At 39.4% G+C, this 25,944-nt stretch overlaps 3 protein-coding genes across 3 annotated transcripts; 2 read left to right on the top strand and 1 right to left on the bottom strand.

Annotated features, from left to right (window-relative positions):
* Positions 1–588: 588 nt before the first annotated feature.
* LOC311503790 (receptor-transporting protein 2-like) lies at positions 589–2,614 on the top strand (the record flags this gene model as incomplete). Its single annotated transcript, XM_084566662.1, has 2 exons — positions 589–737; positions 2,284–2,614. The coding sequence occupies 2 exons, from the start codon at positions 589–591 to the stop codon at positions 2,612–2,614; spliced, it is 480 nt and encodes a 159-aa protein (XP_084422788.1).
* Positions 2,615–7,882: 5,268 nt separating this feature from the next.
* On the top strand, positions 7,883–8,535 carry LOC311503618 (cystatin-A1-like; the record flags this gene model as incomplete). The annotated part of the gene is made up of 3 exons (XM_084566442.1): positions 7,883–7,954; positions 8,056–8,157; positions 8,301–8,535. 3 exons carry the CDS (start codon positions 7,883–7,885, stop codon positions 8,427–8,429), a joined length of 303 nt encoding a protein of 100 aa, XP_084422568.1. The 3' UTR covers positions 8,430–8,535.
* A 3,212-nt stretch (positions 8,536–11,747) lies between these two features.
* Positions 11,748–12,685, bottom strand: LOC311503316 (cystatin-A-like). The gene is made up of 3 exons (XM_084565968.1): positions 12,384–12,685; positions 12,181–12,282; positions 11,748–12,035 (listed from the first exon to the last, which is right to left on the bottom strand). Exons 1-3 carry the CDS (start codon positions 12,453–12,455, stop codon positions 11,907–11,909), a joined length of 303 nt encoding a protein of 100 aa, XP_084422094.1. The 5' UTR covers positions 12,456–12,685; the 3' UTR covers positions 11,748–11,906.
* Positions 12,686–25,944: the final 13,259 nt, after the last annotated feature.

The following is a 25,944-nucleotide window of genomic DNA, read 5'->3' as shown; positions in this document are numbered from 1 at the left end:
TATGGTACAGCTGACAAACAGTTGTTGTAAAGAGACTCTGAACAAAGACCTATAATGTTTGAGTAACATGAATCTGTGGGACGGATGAAAAGAATTAACATTTATTTTAATATGGAACACTCAAAATATGTTGCCTTTATGAAAATGATCTTGTGTTTGGTTTTTTGATAATTATCGGTCATTATATGCGATTTAATGAGTGAACATGAGTGCAGAACAGAATAAAATAATGTGAAAGTTTAAAAGTTGATGATTAGACTGCACAGAATTGAAATAGATGAGATTTCATGTATCACCACTATATTTCAGTGATCACATAATAAAGGTTTCCAACACAATTTCTGTGGCTTTTGTTTTATCTAAATATGCATGATGACCCCTAGTGGCCTGATTATAAAAAGAAACTTGAGGTGACACTAGAATACGTTTCAGTTTCATTTCTCACGCAATACTATCGAACTGAAACTTAACGAAACTGGGGACAGGGCAGCCTCAGGGTGATGAGTCATTATCAGTATTTGTTTGTACACTGTGCAGATCAGCTGTTTTGTTTCTTCCTCGACCACAAGAACTACTGACACTGAAAGGATGGTACCACCAGAGTGGACGCGAATCTTTAAGGATAAAGCAGCAAGTCTTGAGCATAAAGACTCTTGGCATTTGGAGTTTGATTCCAGTATTGTACCTGACCAGCCAAATATGGGCTGGAAGCAATACATCAGGAACACAAGTGCAAGGTCAGTGTGCTGAACTACTGTTAATTGCTGCAGCTGGTTTGTATATACACAGTATTGTATTGCAGCTTTATATAAATTCCATCTGCATTATGTCTATTGAAGTGTATGTGTATTCTACCAATTAAGTTATGTGTACAAATATCTATAACAACCATGGGTATTAGCCTGACTCCTCTTCTTTCCCATTGCAATGGCTTCAGTCTAAGGTTAACATTACTGAAAAGGCCAATTCAGACGTTTTCAACTGAAGTTTAAAGTGACATTGATGTTATACCAGGGGCAGGTATTATCCCTCTAGATCAGGGGTATTCAAAGTTTTAAAGAGGTCCAGTTAGAGAACATTTCCTGAAGCTAAGGTCCAGAAGATCATAATGTCTAACTATTTAGTGTGATATATATTTATCACCATCGTCATGCAATCAATACCTGACTGTCAAATCAAATGAATATAGTATGATAATATTTATTGTCAAATAGAATAGAACTGATGAGCAGATATGTGAAATGTTCTCCCATTAACTAAATAAATGTGAGATGCATTTCAAAATAAGAGAAAATAAATAAAATGTGAAAAGTTTGTATGCTCACATAAAGTGCTTAACTTCAGAAAAATAAAGGGAGGAAAAGCTTCAAAAAAGTTTCACATCTTGACTCAACAGTCTTAAACAGTTTTACGACGTCTGTTTAACCGGCTCAGTTGAGTCCTACCACATTTGACTGATATATAATCAATAAACGGCACCATTCAGATATCTTACATCTCACTCGGCAGAGTACTTGACCATTACCAGAGAAACGAAACTTAACCGACTCATATGCTCGTCGATCGTTTCGTTTCTCTGCAGAGTGAATGGGCGAGTGAAGCGCCATTCTCATCTCAGAGAAAACACAGTGCTCTCTGTTGCCTCCTACAGCCCGTCTATAGACGAAAACCGATATTATAGCGTTTGTTTACTGAGTTTGGTTCTGTTTTTGCTTGTGTGGACTTGATTACAGTGTTTTGTTAATTTGTTTGCACAATTGAAGTTTAATGAAACATTAAACAAAAGTAAGAATGCTTTTGTAAGAGAATAACTTCACAAAATGAGACAATTATTAAGCTTATTATAAAAACATTGAATCCTGTTGAAGAAAAAAAGCAATCTAGTCTAGTTCCAAGTTTGCTGAACCATATGTATTTGTATTAGGCAATAAACAATACTAGATAAAGAGCCGTTCGGGAGCCGAAAGAGCCCGTTCTTATTTGGGAGCCGTGGCAAAAGAGCCGACTCTCAGAAAAGAGCCAAACTGCCCACCACTACTGTCCGTCTGCACTGTAGAGTTGCAATGGATTGAGTGTTATCATGTGGAATGGCTTAACTCTCATGCAATTGATCTGTGGCTTTCCTCGTCCACCAAACCACTACAGAAGCTGCACAGGTTAAAATAAATAAAGCACCGCCTCAACTTCTGTTTTGGTTGTAGGTCCAGATCTGTATGGGACGGCTTCTTGGTCCAGACTGTTTGTGACCTATGATCTAGATTCTCTCTCTTTGTCATTTTCAAGGTTCAAGTGCACCGAGTGTGGACGAAGCTGGCCTTCTAACAAAGTGATGGTGGTCTTCCACATGCAGCTGAAGAATGGGCAGGGCACTGTCAAGGCCAGACCCTTACGCCAGAACTGCAAGAATTGCAGCGATGCTCCAATGGAGACGCCTCAGGTGGAAAATTACAACATAGAAATCCTCATGGAGAATCTGATGGAGAAAATAAAAGAGAAGTGCTACAATAAAAACCTTGGCGCAAGGAACAGGCCTTTTCGACAGCTTGATGTCAAAAGTCCCCATGAGCCTGATCATTGTGAGGCCTGTCAGCAAGGAGTCTGTACAAGGAGTTGAACTTAAGTTGTTTTTAAGTCAGCCTTTTATCAGTGTATTGTATGATATAGATACACATTTTTCGTGTGTAATGTACTCATTTATGTGTGCTTGTCTGTGTTGATGGCAAGTAGTCCCTTATTTAAGAGATTTGTGGGTTTGCTGCTGTAAACTTGCACAGTTGTACCATTATAACTTACTTGTTGCTCTTGTTGGTGTGCAAATAAATGACAGACATGCATTGTTTGATCAAAGCCAGAAAGTTGCCTGTCTCCGCTTTCCAGCTATTTATAATCTATTATTAAGATACAGTTTATTAGAATGATTCTGAAGACATTCTGACACACTATTTCATTGTATTTCTTTCTTAGTTGTTTCCACATAATTCCTGGCATGTACGTTTTGTATTCATACTTGGTGGCTGACAGGTTTTTCTGAGTATTTTCTTTGTCATTTATGCCTTAATAGTTTTGAACAGTTAAAACTCAAACATGTAAATAGGACACTAAATTAGAAGATCTGCCACACACCCAGTAATGTAAAGGGATGCACACTGAGCTATATTGCACAGCTTTTTGAACAGTTTCCGAATTTAATACAATTCATTGAAACACTCTTAGAAAGCTTGGACAATAGAACAGTTTGTTAGGGGACACAGGATCTAAGGCGCACTTGGATATAATATTTATTTGAATCATTGAAAAAATAAAAGCAGAAACTGTGCAGAGTTCAATCTTCAATGGCAGCAGGGTGGAGAAAATGTTTACAACAGTTCTCTCTGTTTGACAAACAGGAATACCACTGCCATGAGCAGAAGAGTCCTAAGTAATAGTTAACATGTCGCCATATCAGACTTGAATGGACCATTTCTGTGTTGTTGTAGTCAGCATTAAATTGTTAGGGCACTGCATTGAGGCTACAACCACCTCTCTTACCAATCTGAGTAGCACACACTGTTGGTATTGTGTAATATGGAGTGAACACCGGAGGACACCTGTTTCTGACATGGTACCCACTGTTTTTTGCCTATAAGTAGCAGCTGTGACACTGACTGCACTGTGGTCAGTCTTCATCATCTGTAAGTCACACACTGAGGCAAATTGCATTTACTGTGGTTTATGTTTGCTTTGTATGAAAACACCTACAGGGAAATAGTTTTCCCTTATATATACATATATATCTTGGCAACAAAGATATATGTATACATATATATATATATATATATATGTATATGCCATATATATCTTGGCATATATATCTTTGCAACAAAGACTGATGTTAGTATTACAAGTGTCAGTTTGCCAGGTAAGTAGCAGGGACGCTTATGATAGTTATTTGTTTAGATGACTGTCCTGGTCATACAAGTGAAAGTTTCCGATGAGGCAATGTTTTTTAAATGATGACTCTTCTTTGGTCTTGATTTCACTGCCAACATCATGACATTAAAGAGCACTCCACTGATGGTGAAGTATCTTCTCCTGGTGCATTCTGTATGTTATGAAATTTTATTCCTGAGCTGAAATAATGTTCTAAACAAATCTTCGTTCATGAATCAACCATAATGGTTTTACTTTATTTTAATTATAGTGGCTGCATCCATCTATCAAGGTGATAGTGGTTATGTTTATTATTCTCATGCCTGGTAAGCTTTTTGGCATTCACAACATGAGAACTTGAGTTTCACTAGTACCAGGGCAAGAGTTTGTTTCCTAACCACAGGCCCTTGACACATGCTGGTCTGCGATTCCCAAACATCCCGCAAAATGGAAAATGTGGATTAAAACGTGGAAGAAGCAGGAACAAGAAAACGGAGTGGTGGGATCCCTCAAGAAAAGGGTTTGGCTTGTGTTGCGACCACTTTATATCAGGTACACAATCCAGCGTTTTCCAAGTCTAATGTCTTGTTTTTTTAACGTGTTTTAACGTGTTTTTAACACGATATCCAACAGATTTCTTTTCATAAAGGCAAGTTAGGCTAATATTTATAACGTAGATTACAAATGGATGTTGCTTTCATAAAACTACTCACAATGAGAAAGAAATTCAAAACCACACAGAAACCACACAGCGACCACTTAAAATAACCATACATTTATTTAACAAAAGAGCCAGCAGAACATAACCAAACCAAACAAACAAAACTTTGCTGGGGTGCCTGGAGGCAGCAGCCATCCAGGAAGGAGAGGACACCATCTTAGAAGGGCCATGCCTTTATAGATGGCCACAGGTGGGGTGGATCTCCCTAACGAGGTGGGAGGAAGCAGGCAGAGAGAATCTGGGAAGGGAGGAGCACAGAGAAGCCAGCAAAACACAAAATGGCAGAGGGCCATCACACTATGTTATGCCAATGCAGCTGTGCACCTCTTTACAAGACAATCCAATAATTCTAGACGTATTTGTAAATGTAAAGCCACCACTCACCAACATGAAAAGTGAGTCAGTGGACAGCTTTCTGATTTATTTATTAGGCTATTAATTGTTTACAAATGTATATGTAAACCTGTTTGTTAAAAATCCTGAAAAGACTTTACACAACAGATATTCCTATACATTCATGTTAACGGCAGAGCTTAAATGTCTAACTTGTCAACACACAGATACTAGATCATAGTATACAGTGAAGAGTTGTAAAAGCAGTTTTTATCGATTTGACAGTTGTCAATGTTCTGTTCATTAATGCAAGGAATTGTTGGTTTACTGACTGTAGCGGCAAGATGATTGAAGGAAACCGAAAAAATGGAAAACTTTGAGGATATTTGAGAATATAGGGAGCACAAACACATCCCACAGTTTTATGAGGGCTGTGGTAACAGGTGTAGTTGAACACAAGAGGGAGACACTTTCCAGTAAATATCCCGAGTCAAATATACTGTAGTGTACAGTATATTCAATAGACAGCTGAAATCAAACAACAAAATACACACAATTAATTCAATTCAATCTGTAAAGTGAATAAAATTTACTCAACATTGAACATGAACTTCCTCATCAATTTAACAGAGCGGCTGGACACACACTCACAAAAACGTGGCGCCTCACAACGACTAGGTCTCTATGGAAATACAAAGCCAACTGGAGCTTAATTTACACTTATGGAAAAACGTATAAAACACACAACTTACATAACCTGTCCCTGTGGCTGTTCCTCTGGCCACGACGATGCCAGGAATAAGGGTGTCTTTTCTGGGGCTCCTGGTGCCTTCAGGTCCCTGCTCCTGAAATCTGGATTGTTGATAAGAGTGGGAACGGTTGAGTCTTCATCATCCAAGGGCCCATGGGGCTCTTCTTGTGAATCTCTTCCACTCCCCCCGTATCCATCCGGCTCTAGACCTAAAGACAAAGAAGAAAATATTTGTGAAAATACTGTGATGGTGTCGTATACTTACTTGTCTACATACTTGTCTCTTATAAAAAAGTATGTATGCCGACGTCTTCAGCTGTTTACATACAGATGACCCCACTGTCTCAGTGACCTTTGAGTCGCTGAGTGTGAGCCAGTGGTCAGTTGGCTTCTTTGGACAGTTGTCTGGATGGACAGCGTCACCGATGTAGTGTCCTACAAGTAGAGAGCGCCTTGTTCAAAAAAATTTGATTCATTCATAAGTTTGTTAAAACATTAAAGTCTAAGCAATTGAAAGCAAGTCATCACTAAAGCTCTAGGCAAAGACTACTAGTCACAAGAATTGTCCAGGAAAACAACAAAAATCAATATAATAATATATAATAATGAGTTTCTGTATAAATGCAGTGATCTGTTCACCAAAAAAATATGTATTAAGTTCCAACTGAAGTGTGATTTTCTTACCTCCTTGCATGGTGCCAAAGTGGCTGATGGCGCTGACCAGACTGTAGCAGCTGCACCCCTGAGAAGAAATAGATGACAGTTAGATTCATGAACACATGTGAAACAGAAAGTTGCTTTCACACACCATCCTGACATTTGTGTTGGTTATCTGGTACATTCTGTGTTTCCGTACTTGTTTCGAGGACACCACCATGTCCCTCTGAATCTGGACAGGGCCAGGCACCTTCTCCATGGTGTACGTTTGAGTGACGCAGAAATGCTTCAATTGCACGATGAGGACTCTGTAGCAAAAAAGATATGAACAAGAAAAAGTTTAAATGTTTAACTTTTTTTTTCAATTTTGTTTTTCATTTGGTGATCATTTTGGCTGTGTCATAGCTTGTGACATGAATTACTGCAACTATTCTTTTTAGTCCCTTTTTTGAAATCCAGTTTATTTTACTCTCACGTGTCATTTCGTGATGCATTTTGCACCCTCTGGACACCTTCGTGGCAAAAATTTACACATGCAAAAAAAAAAAAACTGCCATAAATTCCTCATACATCAAACTGTTTTTCTGCTTTTTTTCCATAAATCACTTAAACAACTTCAGACCTGCTCAAGTTTGAAAAGCGTTTTTAAAAAAAAAAAAAAAAAAAAAACACAAAAACTGAATTATATTCCCTAAATAAACAGTAAAGAAATAAAAAATGTTAGCAATAAAATTGATTTGATTGCATTATTATTTTTATGTAGTGCCAGATAATCCCTCTGTGGCCAACAGTGCCCCATAGACTTCCATTCAAACCACATTTTTAATCTGACTGTCATTACAGTATGAAACCATGCATTCTGTAATGTTAGCATTTCAGAAGAAAAGTAGTATGTGTGTGTGTGTGTGTGTGTGTGTGTGTGTGTGTGTGGGTGTGTGTGTGTGGGGGTGTGTGTGTGCGTGTGTGTGTGTGAAGCTGTTTTAACATACTTTGATGCCACAGAGAGAACACATTCAAAACAGCCAAGACTTACAGCTGTCATAGATGATTTGCTCTGGAAAATATTGAATTGCACAGACTATACATCGTGCGACGGTGCATTGTTACTCCAGTGTATCCCCTGAGAACTGCAGTGACCCCGTCCTTGCCGGTCCCCGACGAGTGTGGGGTGCGAGGGCACGTTCAAAGTTGCTCGCAGCTTAAATCCTATTTGAATTTAAACAATAAAACAAATACATATATTTCTAAAAATGAGGGCAGCGGAAACAACCATGTTGTTGTGTGAAATACAACACAATGCTGGAGAATCATTCATGAAGGTTGAGCAACTCAATAATGTGAGGGCTGTGGTTTCTCATGGAGCTCCACCCATCATGTCTTGGAGCCTCCCTCCAGTCTGAACCAGGTAGTAACACTGTATAAATATGAGTGAAAACCACTTGACAATAACCATTTGAGACACACCAAAGAAGACAGTTTACTTCTCTGTTCACTTCAAGAACTTCATCAGAATGTCTGACATGCCTGGAGGATTCACGGAGACAAGACCAGCCACTGAGGAAATTCAGCAGATCTGTGATGAGGTGAGCTTCAGTTCACATTTACTTCTCACATGCTCCACTCTTAACTCTCTGCTCTGATTTTCTGTCTGGATTTACATCACATTTTATTTCTTCATTCACAGGTGAAAGGCCAGGTGGAGGAAAGAACAAATACAAAGTATGGGATATTCAGAGCCCTGGAATACAGGAGCCAGGTCGTGGCAGGATCTAACTATCTCATCAAGGTAATTTACACTGCAATATTTATTTAAAATCTTATTATTCATCATATAATTCAGAGAAAATGAGTTTATTTTAAAGAGATTTAGATTTTAAACATTTCCCTAGAGATCCCTGGATATAATATTTTCTTCTCTCTTCTCTACAGATTCATGCTGGAGGATACAGTTATCTTCATGTGATAGTGTTTGAAGCTCTTCCATGTAACGGAGGAGAGAAAACAGTGACTGGTGTGCAACAAGGCCACACCAGTGAAGGTCCTCTGGTACCTTTCTGATGTGATCACACAGCCTGTTTCTGGTCACTGTCTCCAGGCTGCTGCCTCATAGCAACACATAACTATTTTGTTATATTATTAACATAATAATATTCATTCACAGTACTGATACGGGCAGTGTTTCATTTCCAGTCTATTAGCCCTCAGTAGTAATGACTTCATGAGCTTCTTTACTAATAAAATTGTTGGCATTAGAGAAAAAATTCAAGGCATCCTTCCGACAGCTGTCAAAGATGTAAGTACAGTGACATTAGAAATTTCTGTAAGACCTTATCAATATCTGGAATCCTTCTCTCCAGTAGATCTTTCTGAGCATTCAGAGCAGCATCTAAACCATCAACTTGTCTTCTAGATCCAATTCCAACTAAATTGCTCAAAGAAGTTTTTCCATTAATTAACACCTCCATATTGAACCAGATAAATGAATCTTTATTAACAGGATGTGTGCCTCAGTCTTTTAAGATTGCTATAATTAAGCCCTTACTCAAAAAAGCCACTCTAGATCCAGATGTTTTAGCCAACTATAGACCAATCTCCAACCTTCCTTTTATTTCCAAAATTCTAGAAAAGTTGTTGCTAATCAGTTGTGTGACCATTTAAACAGGAATGGTCTGTTTGAGGAGTTTCAGTCAGGTTTTAGAGTTCATCACAGTACAGAAACGGCTCTGGTTAAAGTTACCAATGATCTCCTCATGGCTTCAGACAGTGGACTTGTCTCTACACTTGTTCTGCTAGATCTTAGTGCTGCATTTGACACTATTGATCATAATATTTTACTACAGAGACTTGAAAGTGAGATCAAGATTAAAGGAACTGCATTAGACTGGTGTGAATCCTATCTGTCTGACAGATTCCAGTTTGTTCATGTCAACAATGATTCTTCTACAAAAGTAAGTTACGGAGTTCCTCAGGGTTCTGTGCTAGGACCAATACTCTTCACGTTACATTATCAGAGATTTTTGGATGACATTACCTTGGCCTCCAGTACTACTGTGAAAAACCTTGGCGTTACATTTGACGAGGATATGTCCTTTGAATTGCACATAAAGCAAGTGACCAGGACTGCCTTCTTTCACCTGCGTAATATCGTCAAATTTAGGAACATCCTGTCTCAGAGTGAAAAACTAGTTCATACATTTGTGTCGTCCAGGCTGGATTACTGTAATTCATTACTGTCTGGCTGTCCAGATAGCTCTTTGAAAAGCCTCAATTGATTCAAAATGCCTCGGCAAGAGCACTGACAGGAATTAGCAAGAGAGATCATATTACTCCAGTTTTAGCTTCTCTTCATTGGCTCCTTTTAAAATCTAGAATAGAATTTAAAATCCTCCTCCTTACATACAAGGCCCTTAAAGGCCTAGCTCCATCATATCTTAAAGACCTCATTGTACCATATCATTCCAACAGATCACTTCGGTCTGAAAGTGCAGGCCTACTTGTGGTTCCTAGAATGGGAAGTAGAAGTAGAATGGGAGGTAGAGCTTTCAGCTATCAGGCTCCTCTCCTGTGGAACCAGCTCCCAATTTGGGTTCAGGAGGCAGACGCTCTCTCTATTTTTAAGGTCAGGCTTAAGACTTTCCTTTTTGATCAAGCTTATAGTTAGGGCTGGACTGAACCATCTCTTAGTTATGCTGCTATAGGCCTAGGCTGCTGGGGGATTATGCACCAAACACATGTCCTCCTTCTTTCTTCTCTCTCCTCTCTCGCATCCTCCACTTACTTTTCTCTGGCACAGAGCTCTTGCCCTCTATTTTCCTATCTACTACTAGTCATGCAATTCTGTGCTATTACTGTATAGCATGTTAACTGCTGTGTGTCCCTCCCCTCCCCCTCCATCTTCTTGTGAGTATCTCTGGCCTGGAGTTGTCTCTTTCCTGTGGAGCTCTATACTACATCTGTTGTCGTGGTCTCATCAGCCTGCCCAGTCTTCATGGAATCCTGCAGTTACCCACTCCTACCTGAATGAACAATTTTTCAACCTGCCTATCATTCCTCTTACATTTTCAAACTGTCATGTAACATCATCAGTTTGTATCATAAGATTCCAATGTACGCTTTAGTCAGATATATGTATCTATGACACATGTATGTTTATCTTGCTGTTCTCTTCTCTCTTTCTTCTGTCTGTACCCGGCTGGCCTTAGGCAGATGGGTCCCTCCATATGAGCTGGGTTCTGCTCAAGGTTTCTTCCTGTTAAAAGGGAGTTTTTCCTTGCCACTGTCGCCTTCAGGCTTGCTCTGGGGGTTTCAGGCCAGGTTTTGTAAAGCATCTTGAGATGATTTGTATTGTTATTGACGCTATATAAATTGAATTGAATTGAATTGAATTGAATCATTGACAATTAATAAAGAATTTATCATTTGATTTATTGTGATGTTGTTGTTTTTTCATTTATTGACAGTTGTAAAGTCAGATTTCTTGCAGCCATTTTGAGCACCACAAGTTATTTTTAACTTCCTCACCTTAAAGTCTGATCAAACCAACCAGGAAATACATTCTATTTGTCTATTTATTCTGAAAGGAGGAAAATTCTTGCGAAAAGGGCACAGTCCCTGATGTTTTGCTGGACAACATTCCTTCATGAGTGTATGCCAAAAAATACAATACACAAAAGCAAACTCATTACTTTATTGTAACTGCACAAAGCCACCACAATGAGATTTTGGTGTGAAACTTCTCATCAGTGTTAAATGTAAAATACATCAATGCGTGGCTGTATACTTTCCATGTGTAGCCATGCTATACTACACTATACTACAGCTTAACCTAGCACAATTACCCATGCAGACACAGGGATAACATGCAAACTCCACACAGAAAGGCCCAGTTGGCCCATGGATTTGAACCTGGGACCTTCTCGCTGTGAGGCATCAGTGAGAAGCCCCCTTTTAGACATAGTTTGTGTATTTTATAAGCTGTAAAACTGTTATGTTTCTGTTTTTCTTGTAAGTGATGTATTTTTCACAGTACGTTTAACACTGATGAGAAGTTGCACACCAAAATCTCATTGTAGTGGCTTGTGCAGTTACAATAAAGTAATGAGTTTGGTTTGGTTTTGTGTATTGTATTTTTTGGCATACACTCATGAAGGAATGTTGTCCAGCAAGACATCAGGGACTGTGTCCTTTTCGCAAGAATTTTCCTCCTTTCAGAATAAATAGACAAATAAAATGTATTTCCTGGTCGGTTTGATCAGACTTTAAGGTGAGGAAGTTAAAAATAACTTGTGGTGCTCAAAATGGCTGCAAGAAATCTGACTTTACAATTGGCAATAAATGAAAAAACAACAACACAGTAAATCAAATGATACATTCTTTATTAATATATTTGCCAATAGACTGTAAATGAAACACTGCCTGTAGCAATACTGTAAATGATTATTAGTATGTTTAATTCTCATAGGATAACAAAACAATTATGTGTTGCTATGAGGCAGCAGCCTGGAGACAATGAGTAGAACAGGCTGTGTGATCACATCAGAAAGGTACCAGAGGATCTTCACGGGTGTGGCCTTGTTGCACACCAGTCACTGTTTTCTCTCCTCTGTTACATGGAAGAGCTTCAAACACTATCACATGAAGATAACTGTTTCCTCCAGCATGAATCTGTAGAGAAGAGAGAAGAAAATATTATATCCTAGGGATCTCCAGGGAAATGTTTAAAAACACATCTGGATTTAAAATAAACTCATTTTCTCTGAATTATATGATGAATAATAAGACTTTAAATAAATATTGCAGTGTAAATTACCTTGATGAGATAGTTAGTTCCTGCCACGACCTGGCTCCTGTATTCAAGGGCTCTGAATATCCCATACTTTGTATTTGTTCTTTCCTCCACCTGGCATTTCACCTGTGAAAAAACAAATAAACGGTGATGTAAATCCAGACAGAAAATCAGATCAGAGAGTTAAGAGTGGAGCATGTGAGAAGTAAATGTGAACTGAAGCTCACCTCATCACAGATCTGCTGAATTTCCTCAGTGGCTGGTCTTGTCTCTGAGTACGCTCCACACATGACAGACATTCTGATGAAGTTCAGAGAAGTAAGCTGTCTTCTTTGGTGTGTCTCAAATGGTTATTGTCAAGTTGTTATCAATCATATTTATACAGTGTTACTACCTGGTTCAGACTGGAGGGTGGCTCCAAGACATGATGGGTGGAGCTCCATGTGAAACCACAGCCCTCACATTATTGTGTTGCTCAACCTTCATGAATGATTCTCCAAATTCCTCCTTAAAATGTTATGACGTAGTTTAATATTAACAGTTGTTTAAATTCAAACAGAAATATTAAAAATACTATAGCTATTTGTTAAATGTTCAGCCAAAGACCACAGCTGGTCATCTTAGTCTTTTGTTCCAGTCCTTGTACTAAGCTAAGCTAAGCTAAGCTAACTGTCTCTTGGCTACATAGTCTACTGTACAGTGATGAGAGTGGCATCTAATCACTTATCACTTCACATATCCTGAATCATTGACAAATATATTAATACAGAATTTATCCTTTGATTTACTGTGATGTTGTTGTTTTTTCATTTATTGCCAGTTGTAAAGTCAGATTTCTTGCAGCCATTTTGAGCACCACAAGTTATTTTTAACTTCCTCACCTTAAAGTCTGATCAAACCAACCAGGAAATACATTCTATTTGGCGGGATGTAAATGTTTTTAACTGAATGAACTGAGTGCGACCAGAGAGATATGAGGTGAACCAATCGAGAGGTGTGTCAGAGATACTGATGGAGGCTAGTCTATGGATGAGAATGGAGTGGGAGATAATGTCAAATGCTGCGGTTAGGTCAAGGAGAATGAGGATTGAAAGGAGTCCCGAATCAGCAGCCATAAGGAGGTCACTGGTGATTTTTAACAGAGCTGTTTCTGTGCTGTGTAAAGGGCGAAAACCAGATTGAAATTGTTCATATAGGTTATTGTCAGAGAGGTGGGCATGGACCTGAGATGCAACTGTTTTTTCAAGAACTTTAGAGAGAAAAGGCAGATTGGAGATAGGACGGAGTTTATTTAAATTATTGGGGTCTGCACCAGGTTTCTTGAGTATAGGGGTGACTGAGGCTGATTTGAGAGACGAAGGGACAAGACCAGAGGTGATAGAGGAATGAACAAAGGCAGTTATAAGAGGGGTGAGAGAGTTTATGGAGGCTTTAACAAGACCAGTTGGCAGGGGGTCGAGCTGGCAAGTGGATGGCTTAGCTTTCCTGATGAGGTCAGATATGTGGGAAAACGAGGGTAGTTTGAAGTTAGAAAGTGTAGAGGAGATAGAAGTTTGGGCAGGTGGGAGGGGTGAGGAGTGTGCGCCGTGAGCTAGCCGTTGGTGAATAGTGTCAATCTTTGTATTAAAAAATTCCATAATGGCATTACAGTAATCAGTTGAGTAGAAGTGAGGAGGAAGAGAGTCCGGGGGTTGTAGTGTTTTGTTAAACCAGGGTGCAGATCAGGTGAAGTTGACAGTCTGTGTTTTCAGTGGAGCCCGGGAATCAAGCTTTTATTTTTTCAAAGTTTCAAATAAATATTATATCCAAAGAAGTGGGGCTTAGATCTTGTGTCCCATGACAAACTGCTCTAATGTCCAAGCTTTCTAAGACTGTTTCAGTGAATTGTATTAAATTCGGTAACTATTCAAAAAGCTGTGCTGTATAGCTCAATGTGCATCCCTTTACATTACTGGGTGCATACCAGATCTTCTAATTTAGTGTCCTATTCACATGTTTGAGTTTTTACTCTTCAAAATATTAAGGCATAAACAGAGGTGGAAAAAGTATTCACATTCTGTACTTAAGTAAAAGTACGGATACTTGTGTAAAAAAATACTCTGGTAAAAGTAAAAGTACTGATTCAACTCCTTTACTCAAGTAAAAGTAAGAAAGTACAGGCTCTGAAATGTACTTAAGTAAAAAGTAAAAATGATTTTGCCATTAATGAAACAATTTATCCGTTGATAATTTTGAAAAATGAAAAAGTTCTAGCAGAATAATCTAGACTGAACTGACCAGATGTCCTGCATGAGCATCTGGATCATTTTTAATAATAAATTGAGGGTTATTGTTTTTAAACCGCTAGCTAGTGTTAGCTATAAACTATCAAAACGATGTGTTCCCATAGCATTGCTAACGTTGTACACTGGTTTCCAAAAAATCCTCAAAAAGCTGCAGAAACCACACCATACCTGAATTTGTTTTTTTCAGATTAGACCAGTACTTCTCAAATAGTGGGGTCAGGTGGACTTTCAGTATTAGTGTCATTATTGATGCGTGAACGATAAACAAGCCTCCAGTCACTAGGTGGCAGCAGAGCTCAAACTAATCAACAGGCTGCCTGTTCAAAACAGTGGAAGAAGTACACAGGAAGCGCATCATCGACTTTCCTTCTCTAAAAATCATGTCACGTCTTAGGCCTCGTCCACACGTACGAAAACGATCTTTTCCCTCTCCGTTTTCGAGGGCTATCGTTTCAAGAAATATCTGCGTCCACACAGATCCATTTCAGCACGACCAAAAACGCTACTTCATATTCCAGGCCTATAGGTGGCGCTGTTTCAGTTTCAGAAATTCACCAAAAACGGAGAGGAAGATGCGGAGCATGCGCACAAATCTTGAGCGCTGTTTACAAATCGCCTTTTTTGCTCAGCGTGGTGGCACAGGAGCATGATATTTTGCCCTAGTAACCCTAATAGCAGGAAAACTAGCATGTAGTCCGCCATTGTTGTTGATGTTGTTACGAGACGTCTCGCGGGATGTGGAAGGCTGCTCAGGAGTGTGGCGATGACGTCATCGTTTTCCCCGTTTTCGCCGTCCACATAGAAACGCAAGAGCTGCGTTTGCGAATTTCTCCACCCTGGGACCCGTTTTCAGAAAAGTGCGTTTTAGGGCTATGCGTTTACAGGATACGCGTGGACGATCGGCCAAAACGATGAAAAACTTCTGCGTTTCAGCGTTTTTGCGTTTCCGTGTGGACGACCCCTTAGCTGGCAACCTCGAGTCAGGGGGGAGGGGGAGGGGATACACCGTTCTACAGTGTTTTGAAAGTGATTGCAGTACCAGTTTTGGCCAGTTTTGGCCACAATCCTACATATGGTTCCTTTGATAATTCACATATAAATTGTTGGAAAGCAAACTTTCTGGCTTTGATCAAACAATGCATGTCTGTCATTTATTTGCACACCAACAAGAACAACAAGTAAGTTATAATGGTACAACTGTGCAAGTTTACAGCAGCAAAACCCCAAAGCTCTTAAATAACTTTTTTTTTTTTTTTTAAGACATAAGACATGTTTATTAATCCCACGTATGGGAAATTACCTTGTCACAGTAGCGCTGAATTTGGCAAAAAATATATACTTGCCATCAACACAGACAAGCACACATAAATGAGTACATTATTCAAGAAACCTCTCTGTACAGATTCCTTGTTGACAGGCCTCACAATGATCAGGCTCATGGGGACTTTTGACATCAAGCTGTCGAAAAGGCCTGTTCTTTGGACCAAGGTTTTTATTGTAGCACTTCTCTTCTATTTTCTCCATCAGATTCTCCATGAGGATTTCTATGTTATCATCATCCACTTGAGGCGTCTCCATTGGAGCATTGCTGCACTTCTTGCACTTCTGGCGGAAGGGTCTGGCCTTGACAGTGCCCTGCCCATTCATCAGGTGCATGTGGAAGACCACCTTCACTTTGTTAGAAGGCCAGCTTCGTCCACACTTGGTGCACTTGAACCTTGAAAATGACAAAGAAGGACAGAATCTAGATCATAGGTCACAAACAGTCTGGACCAAGAAGCCGTCCCATACAGATCTGGACCTACAACCAAAACAGAAGTTGAGGCGGTGTTTTATTTATTTTAACCTGTGCAGCTTCTGTAGTGGTTTGGTGGACGAGGAAAGCCACAGATCAATTGCATGAGAGTTAAGCCATCCCACGTGATAACGTGCTGACGGACAGTAGTGGTGGGAAGTTTGACTCTTTTCTGAGAGTCGGCTCTTTTGCCACAGCTCCCAAAGAAGAGCAGGCTCTTTCGGCTCCCAAACGGCTCTTTATGAAATATTGTTTATGGCCTAATACAAATACATATAGTTTGTGTGTTGATAAGTCCTTTTGGATTCAATGTTTTTAAGAGAAACTTAATAACTGTCTCATTTTGTGCAGTTATTCTCTTACAAAAGCATTCTTACTTTTAATATTTTTAATTAAACTTCAATTGTGCAAAAATGAACAAAACACTGCAATCAAATCCACACAAGCAAAAACAGAACCAAACAAAACAAACTACAATATCGTTCTTCGTCTCTGTCTTTTTCACTCGCCCACTCACTCTGCAGAGAAACAAACTTAATCAACTTAATGATTGACGAGCGTATGAGTCGGTTAAGTTTCGTTTCTCTGCGTATTGTGCGTAAGCGAGTTAGTGGCTGAGTGGCCTTAGTTTGTGCTGCTTGCTAGTGGTCAAGTCGGGTAGTACATTTTGTTTCTCTGCCGAGTGAGATCTAAGATGTCTGAATGGTGCCGTTTATTGATTATATATCAATCAAATGTGGTAGGACTCAACTGAGCCGGTTAAATGGACGTCTAGATCCATGATTCTTGGGTGGTCTTTGATGACCGCTTATAAGTTTTTGAGATTTATTTTCTGTAAAACTGTTTGAGAGTCAGATGTGAAACAGATAAGGGGAAGTTCAAGCTTTTCCTCCCTTTATTTTTCTGAAGTTAAGCACTTTATGTGAACATGTAAATATTTCACATTTTATTTATTTTCTCTTATTATGAAATGCAACTCACTTTTATTTAGTTAATGGGAGAACATTTCACATATCTGCTCATCAGTTCTATTCTATTTGACAATAAATATTATCCTACTATATTCATTTGATTTGACAGTCAGGTACTGATTGCATGACGATGTTGATAAATATATATCACACTAAATAGTTAGACATTATGATCTTCTGGACTTTAGCTTCAGGAAACTGGACCTCTTCAAAACTTTGAATACACCTGATCTAGAGGGATAATACCTGTTCCTGGTATAACATTAATGTCACTATAAACTTCAGTTGAAAACGTCTGGATTGCCCTTTTCAGTAATGTTAACCTTAGACTGAAGCCATTGCAATGGGAAAGAAGAGGAGTCAGGCTAATACCCATGGTTGGTTGGTATTTGTACACATAACTTAATTGGTAGCATACACATACACTTCAATAGAATAATGCAGTAGAATTTATTTAAAGCTGCAATACAATACTGTGTATATACAAACCAGCTGCAGCAATTAACAGTAGTTCAGCACACTGACCTTGCACTTGTGCTCCTGATGTATTGCTTCCAGCCCATATTTGGCTGGTCAGGTACAATACTGGAATCAAACTCCAAATGCCAAGAGTCTTTATGCTCAAGACTTTCTGCTTTATTGTTAAAGATTCGCGTCCACTCTGGTGGTACCATCCTTTCAGTGTCAGTAGTTCTTGTGGTCGAGGAAGAAACAAAACAGCTGATCTGCACAGTGTACAAACAAATATAAATGACTCATCATCATGAGGCTGCCCTGTCATGGAAATTTACAAATGACACCAGGTTTCCTTAAGTTTCAGATGTAGTTCGATAGTACTTCAAGAGAAATGAAACTGAAATGCATTCCAGTTGTACTGCATACAACACTGACACCTGCTGGTGAGATGCCCAACAATCTTCTCTTCCATCTACAGTGATTCTGTCAGTCAGTATTAATACTCCTTCATTCCGTTCGCACTTTCATGTGGCATGAATCTAATTTGAAATGGATGAATCAGTCATGACATCAGTCACTCACTCCGCACAGAGCTGGTTTCCATTCGTTAGCTTGGGCTTGACTGAAGTCCACGTATGGGAAGTAAATTTACTGTAGTTTAGAAAGATACACACTTGTGTTTGTAAGGTTCCATAATTCACGCTGCATGACAGAGCAAAAACCTTTAGTGTGAGTTTATAGACTTGAATAGAATTCAATTTGACATGTGAAAATGTTAAAGATTAATTTAGGTTGTTGAAGTAATTCTATACATATACTACCTCGTATCCTAATAAATCTCTCCGTGTAATCTATTTGTTTGATGGTTTTGAGGAGTGGGCCTCCCTGCACTAAAGAGTTGCAAGTTTACATCATGTTTTGCTGCATATTTATTGAAGTTGATGTGCAACTCATCTTTGCCTCAAGTTTCTTTTTATAATCAGGCCACTAGGGGTCATCATGCATACTTGGATAAAAGAAAAGCCAGTAATGTGTTTTGGAAACCTTTATTATGTGATCACTGAAATATAGCGGAGATACATGAAATCTCACTTTTTCACACCACTGTACACTGTGGTACGTGTAGGGTTTATTTACAATCCTGCTGCATTATGTCTATTAAAGTGTAACTGCATAAACTTCCACACTGTTAAACTTTTCATCATAAATTTACAGTAATTTACTGGCAGCAGCAGCTTTTTACAGTATCTCACTGTATTTTAGAATTACAGTATATTACTGGAAATAAATCTACAGTTCATTGTTGTAAATTTACAACATGATACTGCTGACATTTTTTCAGTAAATTACTGTATATTTACAGTATTTTAACTATATTTGAATCTACAGTATGTATCTTGTATTTAATGATAATTATAGAATGTTACTGTAATACTACCACTACTACAACTACTACTACTAATAATAATAATAATGATAAAGAAATGACAGTAGGACAATAATCATTATGCAGTTCCTTTTCAAATATTTATATATATTTAAATATTTAAAAACAATGCAACACAAGTAAAACTAACTGTGCTGACTGATTCACTGATGTTGGCTTCTTTTGGACCATCTTGCCACTCTTCTTGCCTTGTAACTTCTCACAGCTTGCTTTTGTGCCCCTCTCAGGATTGATGTCAATGCAGCTTCTGAAAAACAATATAGAAAGACAAAAATATTTTTCTTTCAGGTGATATTGGTCAATGAATGCAACATATCAAATAAGAGCATGTTCAGTACAATGTAGTGATGCAGAACCACGTTAAAAAGGAGTATCGGCCTTAACAATATTACTAGAGGCAGTAGTTATGTTTGTAGTTGCTGTTCTTGTGTCAGAGGCACCATTGGCTATCACTACAGGTTATTGGACAATGGTGCTGTGTGAAGAAAAGTCAATCAAGTCAAGTTCTGTGGTACAGTGTGTAGGGTCCTGTGGTGCTCTCAATTCTCCCCCTCTCTGGAATTTAAATTTACGAAGTTGTTTTGCAGAAGAACTCTTCTAACAGATCAACCTTTTACACCTTAGCCATAAAGGTGCCATGTCCAAACACTGAACAGACCCATGCTATCGGAACTCCCTGATGCTGAGGACGTCATCTGAGCCAAAAAGACAGATTTACACTCTGTGGAATTTCCCACTCTTGTTTCTGGACTATTTAGTCCTGAATCGAAAGAACATCAACGATATCAGGAACTACAAAGAATGAATTGACTCCTTTTGACTTCATAAGGACAAAGTCTAGTAACCTTAATGTTATGTTCATCTATGTTTTAAACTTGTGATGTACTAATTTTTCTTTGTTTGGGAAATATATATGCAAACATGCTTTTCACAGGTTTTTGCTCTCCCCCTCTCCGAGAATGACCGAGGGAGAGGAACACAGATAAGAAGGTCGTAAATAACTTCCTTTCCCTTCTCTTTCCGCGCGAAGATTCTGGAAACCCGATCCAAACACACCCTGAATAATTAACTCATAAAACCAGAGAGACGCTGCTCTTTCGACGCACTTTCTCCGGACTTTTATACTTTTGCACTTTACTTTCTCCGCATCTCTTTTAACTTTCCGTTCACGTTTTACTTTTATTTTAGTCTTCTTCTTTACGTACTTAGTCACGTTTATACTTAGTAGGCTAACTTTAACTTGAATATTGACGATCCGGTCCTTTTCAAGCTCTGTTTGTTTCTCGCCGGATGTTTTTCCCGACGTACGATTTTTATAGTGACTTAAATATTTTTCTAGTTTTATTCATTTTATACTCTACGAACCGAAGTACTAACCAACATCGTTTATAAGTTAGCCAGCGTAGTCAGCTGGGATATCAGAGAAAGACCCAATCTCTTCAACGGATCAAGAAATCAAGAAGCTGGTGCCATAGCAACGACATCAAGAAGAGGTGACGATCCAGTTTCTTTCTTCAAACGTAAAGACATTGCCAAGTGTCATCTCCTGCCTTCGACTGAACACCTACAGCGCTCTCAAGCAAAGCTGGGTGTTTTTTTCCCCCCAATCTTTATTTCAAACGTCAGTCTTAAGCAGCATAAAATGCAGTAAAATATGTGAAAAAGTGGTAAAATACAATAAAATTACCTGTGATCTGTATAAGAATCAAAGTAAAAGTAAAGGGCTATCCAACAAAGGTTCAAAAAAAGCAACTCTTACAGAGTTTTTTTTTGAGAACACATTTCACCACTCATCCGAGTAGCTTCTTCAGTTCTAGGGGACTGGTGGGAAGTCTGAGGTTTAAATAGGAACTCCTCCTGAAAAAAACTTGCTTGTTATGCTAATAACCAGAAACTGGTGCAACTAATTTCCATTAACGGTTGGGTACTTACCTGTTGTTGAGGGGGGACTGTTTTGTCCCCCTCCTCTTCCCTATGAATGGTGCTCTAACGACTCTTGTCTGTCAGAGGCTCCAGTGTCAAGGTGTGAATGAGGTTGAAACTTCTTGGGGACAGAAGTTAAAACTGTATCGTAAATAGATGGCAGATTAAATCTCAGTCCACCTCCTCTGTTTAGTGAAGGTTTTTCCAGTCTGACATAGATGGCTTCCTTTACTCCCCTTAAAGCTCCCCTCAACAACAGGTAAGTACCCAGTCGTTAATGGAAATTAATTGCACGTCCAGTTGCTTTTTTGAACCTTTGTTGGATATACCATGACCTGGATGACTGAGAACCTTCACAGACATAAAGAGCTGTCCCGATTTGAATGAAAATCAAAAAAAAAAAAAAAAAAAAAGTGGCACATTTGCAAATCTGGTTACACACACACGTTGCAGTGTTGCCAACTTGGCAACTTTCTCGCTAAATCCAGCGACTTTCAAATCCTCTTGGCGACTTTTTTTGTCAAAAGGGACTAGCGACAAATCTTGCGACTTTTTCTGGTGTTATTGGAGACTTGTCTGGTGTCTTGGAGACAGCCACTGATGTGAAAGCACATCGGTTTTCAGTTACTGTCCTCAGCAAGCAGTGGGTGCTGCCGTGTGCCCCTCCCCCGTCCCAAAGCACTCACAGGCGGTCAGTCTCAGTAGCCCTGCGCAGCAGCAGTCAGAGCAGAGAGGGAGACTCACGTCGCTCCCAGGCGGCAACCTCCGGGTCTGAAAATGAAGCCAATGGGGAAGTGCAAAAAACTGCAGTTCATCGAGTGACCGCTTGAGGCTGGCTCCAAAAGGGAGCAAATCCCCATAGACCCCCATGTTAAAATGCCCAATTTCACAGCAATATTAAACATGTTTACAGCCTGGTACAAAAAACGGGGTAACGCTTTATAATACCATGTGCTTAATAACTCGGAACAGTGCATAATAAGCCGTTAACAATGCATAACTAACAGCTTGTTAACAGTTATTCCCGTCACTGTTAACAAGCAGCTTGTAAGCAGCTTATAAGCATCTTTTTTAAGCGTTTACAAGCAGCTTGTTAACTGTTAAAAAGCAACTTGTAAGCGCTTATAAGCAGCTTTTTAAATACTCACAAGCATATTGTTACCAGTTAACAAGCAGCTTGTTAAGCGTTAAAAAGCAACTTGTAAGTAACTTAAAAGCAGCTTAGAAGTGCTTACAAGCTGCTTTTTAACGGTTAACAAGCAGATTTGCAGAGCCCGGATCTAAAGCGGGGACTACTTCCTATACTTTCGCTACCTCAAACATTTATCCCTATATTTCACATGGCTCGTCTCTGAAAGTCACTTTCAAAAGTATTGCTCCAACTAGGATTTGAACCCGGGTCTCCCACATCTGAGTCTCAGTAGTTACCAAGCTATATACAGATGAATAACTGTGACAGAAAATCAATATACTACTACTGTACTACTACTACTAGTACTACTACTACTAATAATAATAATAACAATAATAATAATAATAACAAATAATTTAATACAATTTCTCAAGCGTCTCTGCCCTAGGCTTAAGAAGGATTTCATTAGCAATCTATTTATTGCAATTTATTCATTTTACTGGCAATGAATGACCACATGATTTCAAAATGGTTATTGTTTTATTGTACAAGACAAATTAACAAGTAACATTACCATAGATGTAACAATTAAACAAACCAATTCAACCAAATGAATACAGGGATCAACAGGAGAGAGAAAGACCCCCCCCCCCCCCCCCCCCCCCCACACACACACACACACACCAGGTCAGTTACCCACAGAACAGAACCTGCCAGAAAATGCCTCCTGCTTAGACAGCTGTGTCACAACTAATGGGGCTTTGCTAGATAAAGAAACTTTTCAACAGTGAAGTGCAGGTTTGATGCAAACTGACCCGTGGCCCTGTTGTATAAGCTCCCCGCATGTAGCCCATAGGGACAATATGGAACAACATAGGCCAAGTTATGGACAGGCAGCTTAAAGCAGACCCATGTTTTAAGCTGCCTGTCCATAACTTGGCCTATGTTGTTCCATATTGTCTCATTCTTTTTCCGGGCTTTATGTGGTGAGCCTATGCTAGTTCCGGATCATTTTCAATGACTTGTTCACATCTTTTGGAGAACTCTCCTATTTTTCTCTCGGGGTTTCGGAGCAGGCTGTTGTAATCTTTGCGTGAGGCAATGTACAACTCTGCTATCGCAGCATTATTGACAACCGTGTTTCTGTCCACCCCCACCGTATTGCAGGCCGGAACGATGGAGCTGTATCCTTTCGTGGTGTACAGGTTTAGTACACGTTTGTACCTCTTTACGACCTCCTCTGGCCCACGCGCTGAGAAAAGTAAGCAGAACACAAGTCATTTATTAGCGCTCCCTATTTTTTTTTTTAAATCTAGAATTAAAACATTTCTCTTTAGAGCTTCTTGTAGTTAGGTAGGGTGCAGTGTGGAGCTTAAACCTCTGTGTTTTTTATTGGAATGGATCACCTCTGCTGTGTCCTTGCGTGACTTGCGCCCCAGTCATGTGTGCCATGGTGACCACTGACTATATCTGAGCTGGTGCTGACTACCTTTCACCCATACCTTAGTTATGCTGCTATGGGCATGGCTAGTGTGACGTCAGCTATCGTTAGGAATCACATTCGTGTCCAACGGAATTTTAGCTCATGTAAACCCAATGGATACAGCACAAAGAACCTGTCACTTTTTATACAGTTACAGCCTACTTCACTGACTTCCCAACGTCTGTTCAGAAGGATTAAAGGTACACTATGCAAGGTTTTCACCTTTGATGGTAAACGAACTTGTAATAGGCGAATCGTTCACCTAGCATAGCTATACAGCATAGACCTAGCGAGTCCCTACTGAGAAAACCAGCCATGCAACTTCCAAAAGTAGCGTCCCGCCAAATCTCGCGATAATTTGAAACATTACCTTGTCAGTAGATATATTCTTTGGAGATCGTTTTTGCCTGTTTTTGCATTTGCATTGTGCACAGGGGGGATACGTTGCGAGAAGTTTGCTATTTACAATAGCAGAGTAACATATAAATACATCGCGACTCTAGAGGGAGCTCTAAACTCAGCAAAAATACCTAAACCTGCATAGTATCCCTTTAAAACTTATATAATTCAAATAGGGTGACATCAGCGACATCATGACCCAATGAGTGAACAGGGGAATTCATAGCTGAAGTTACAAACTTTACAAAAACAAACTTATTTCTGTCAGCAGAATTTTTGATTGATTATCAAAGGTAAATATGTTGTTTACTTGTCCCCATGTGGTGTATTATCTGTTCGGCAAGAAGTAGGAAGTAATGCTAGAAATCCTTGATAAATACAATGCGCTTGGCTCGACGGATGAATTCAAAAGTAAACATGCAAGTCACGCAGCGGAATCCAATGATTCCCAGAATGTTCGACGGACAGAAAAGAAGTCACAGGCTGGTAATGGCCAGGCTACACAGAAATAGCCAGTCCCTCAAAATTACCCATGCAGCTCATTAGCTATGCCCACAATATATTTGAGAACATAGAGTTAAGACAAGTGCATTGATTGAATGTAGTGAATAGTCTTGCAGCAACATTTTGAATGGACAGCAGGCAATGCAGATTGTTATGTCAAGTAATAGAATTTCTAATTACCTCGCCTGACTTCTCTCTTCTTGGGGCTCTTGCTTCTCTTTTGTTTCTTACTTTTCTTGCTCTTCTTTTTTCCTTTCTTTGATTTCTTCTTTTTATTCTTCTTCTTCTTATCAGCTGAGTCAGAGTTGTCAGAGGTGTAGGAACTTGAGTCCCAAGACTCTGAGGAATCACAGCTGGATGCAGGTCTTCCAGCATGGTCGTCCATGTAGTCCACAGTAGCATTTCTGGCTGCTGAACAAAGAAAATACAGAAATATACACTTTAGTACCTACAGTACTATGTATTCAACACCTTGTTGCTCCTCCATTTTCTGGGCAGAGCTAATTAGGTCCATTATTCATCCCCTGAATAACGTGTCCAGGGTAATATTTCTGACAATCACAAGTTCTGGGAACATTCCTTAATAATAAGTAAATATCTACTGGGCAATTGATACTTTATGTATGTATGCATGTATGCATGCATGTACAGTATGTATGTACTGTATGTACTGTTTTAACTGTGACTGGGTATGGATAACTAGTCTGGCTTTCCCCAGACTAAGTTCAATTTTTGAACTTAGTCTGTCTAACCAGATCTGCCATGTAATTTCTACTGCACAAGAGGCATGATCAACGGACATAGTTCAAATTACTCTGTACGCAAATGGATAGTCATTCACCAATCAGACCATCGATCCGGGTGACGTACTTTGCAGAGCGACGCGAAACTCGGCAAACACGTCTTTCTTTTGTATGAATTCTTCCAGTGCAAGTTTCTGTTCCGTTTTCAAAGAAAACTTGCCTTTGAAATCTTTTAAAACAGCAGCGACAGCGGCGTCGACGGATAGCTGTGCTCTGGTGGCTGCCATGTTTCATGTAAACAACAAGCTGCTTGCCGACTTTACCGTCGCTTCTCTGACGTCAGCGCGCCAGGCAGATAAGCCCGTTTGTGATTGGCTCCAGAAAAAGTGGATCGGCTGCAGGAGAAATGAATGTGTGGGTTTCCAGACTGATCTGCAGGGCGGAAAGAATCCGCCGTCAGATCAGGCTGGCGAAAGCCAGACTAATGGATAACTTGGTGTGTATGCCTATGCTTTCCCAAATGTTCTCATTCTTTTTCCTATGGGCTGCATGTGGTGACCTTGAACAACAGGGCTATGGATCAATTTACACCAGACAGCCCATTTAATGTCTAAAAATAGAACTTGTGCTTTAAAGGTCCTCTAAGCGAT

Source organism: Chelon labrosus (genome assembly GCF_963514085.1).
Source record: "Chelon labrosus genome assembly, chromosome: 18".
Lineage (NCBI taxonomy): Eukaryota > Metazoa > Chordata > Actinopteri > Mugiliformes > Mugilidae > Chelon > Chelon labrosus.
The sequence above is the reverse complement of the archived record's forward strand: the minus strand, read 5'-3'. Positions and strand labels throughout refer to the sequence as shown.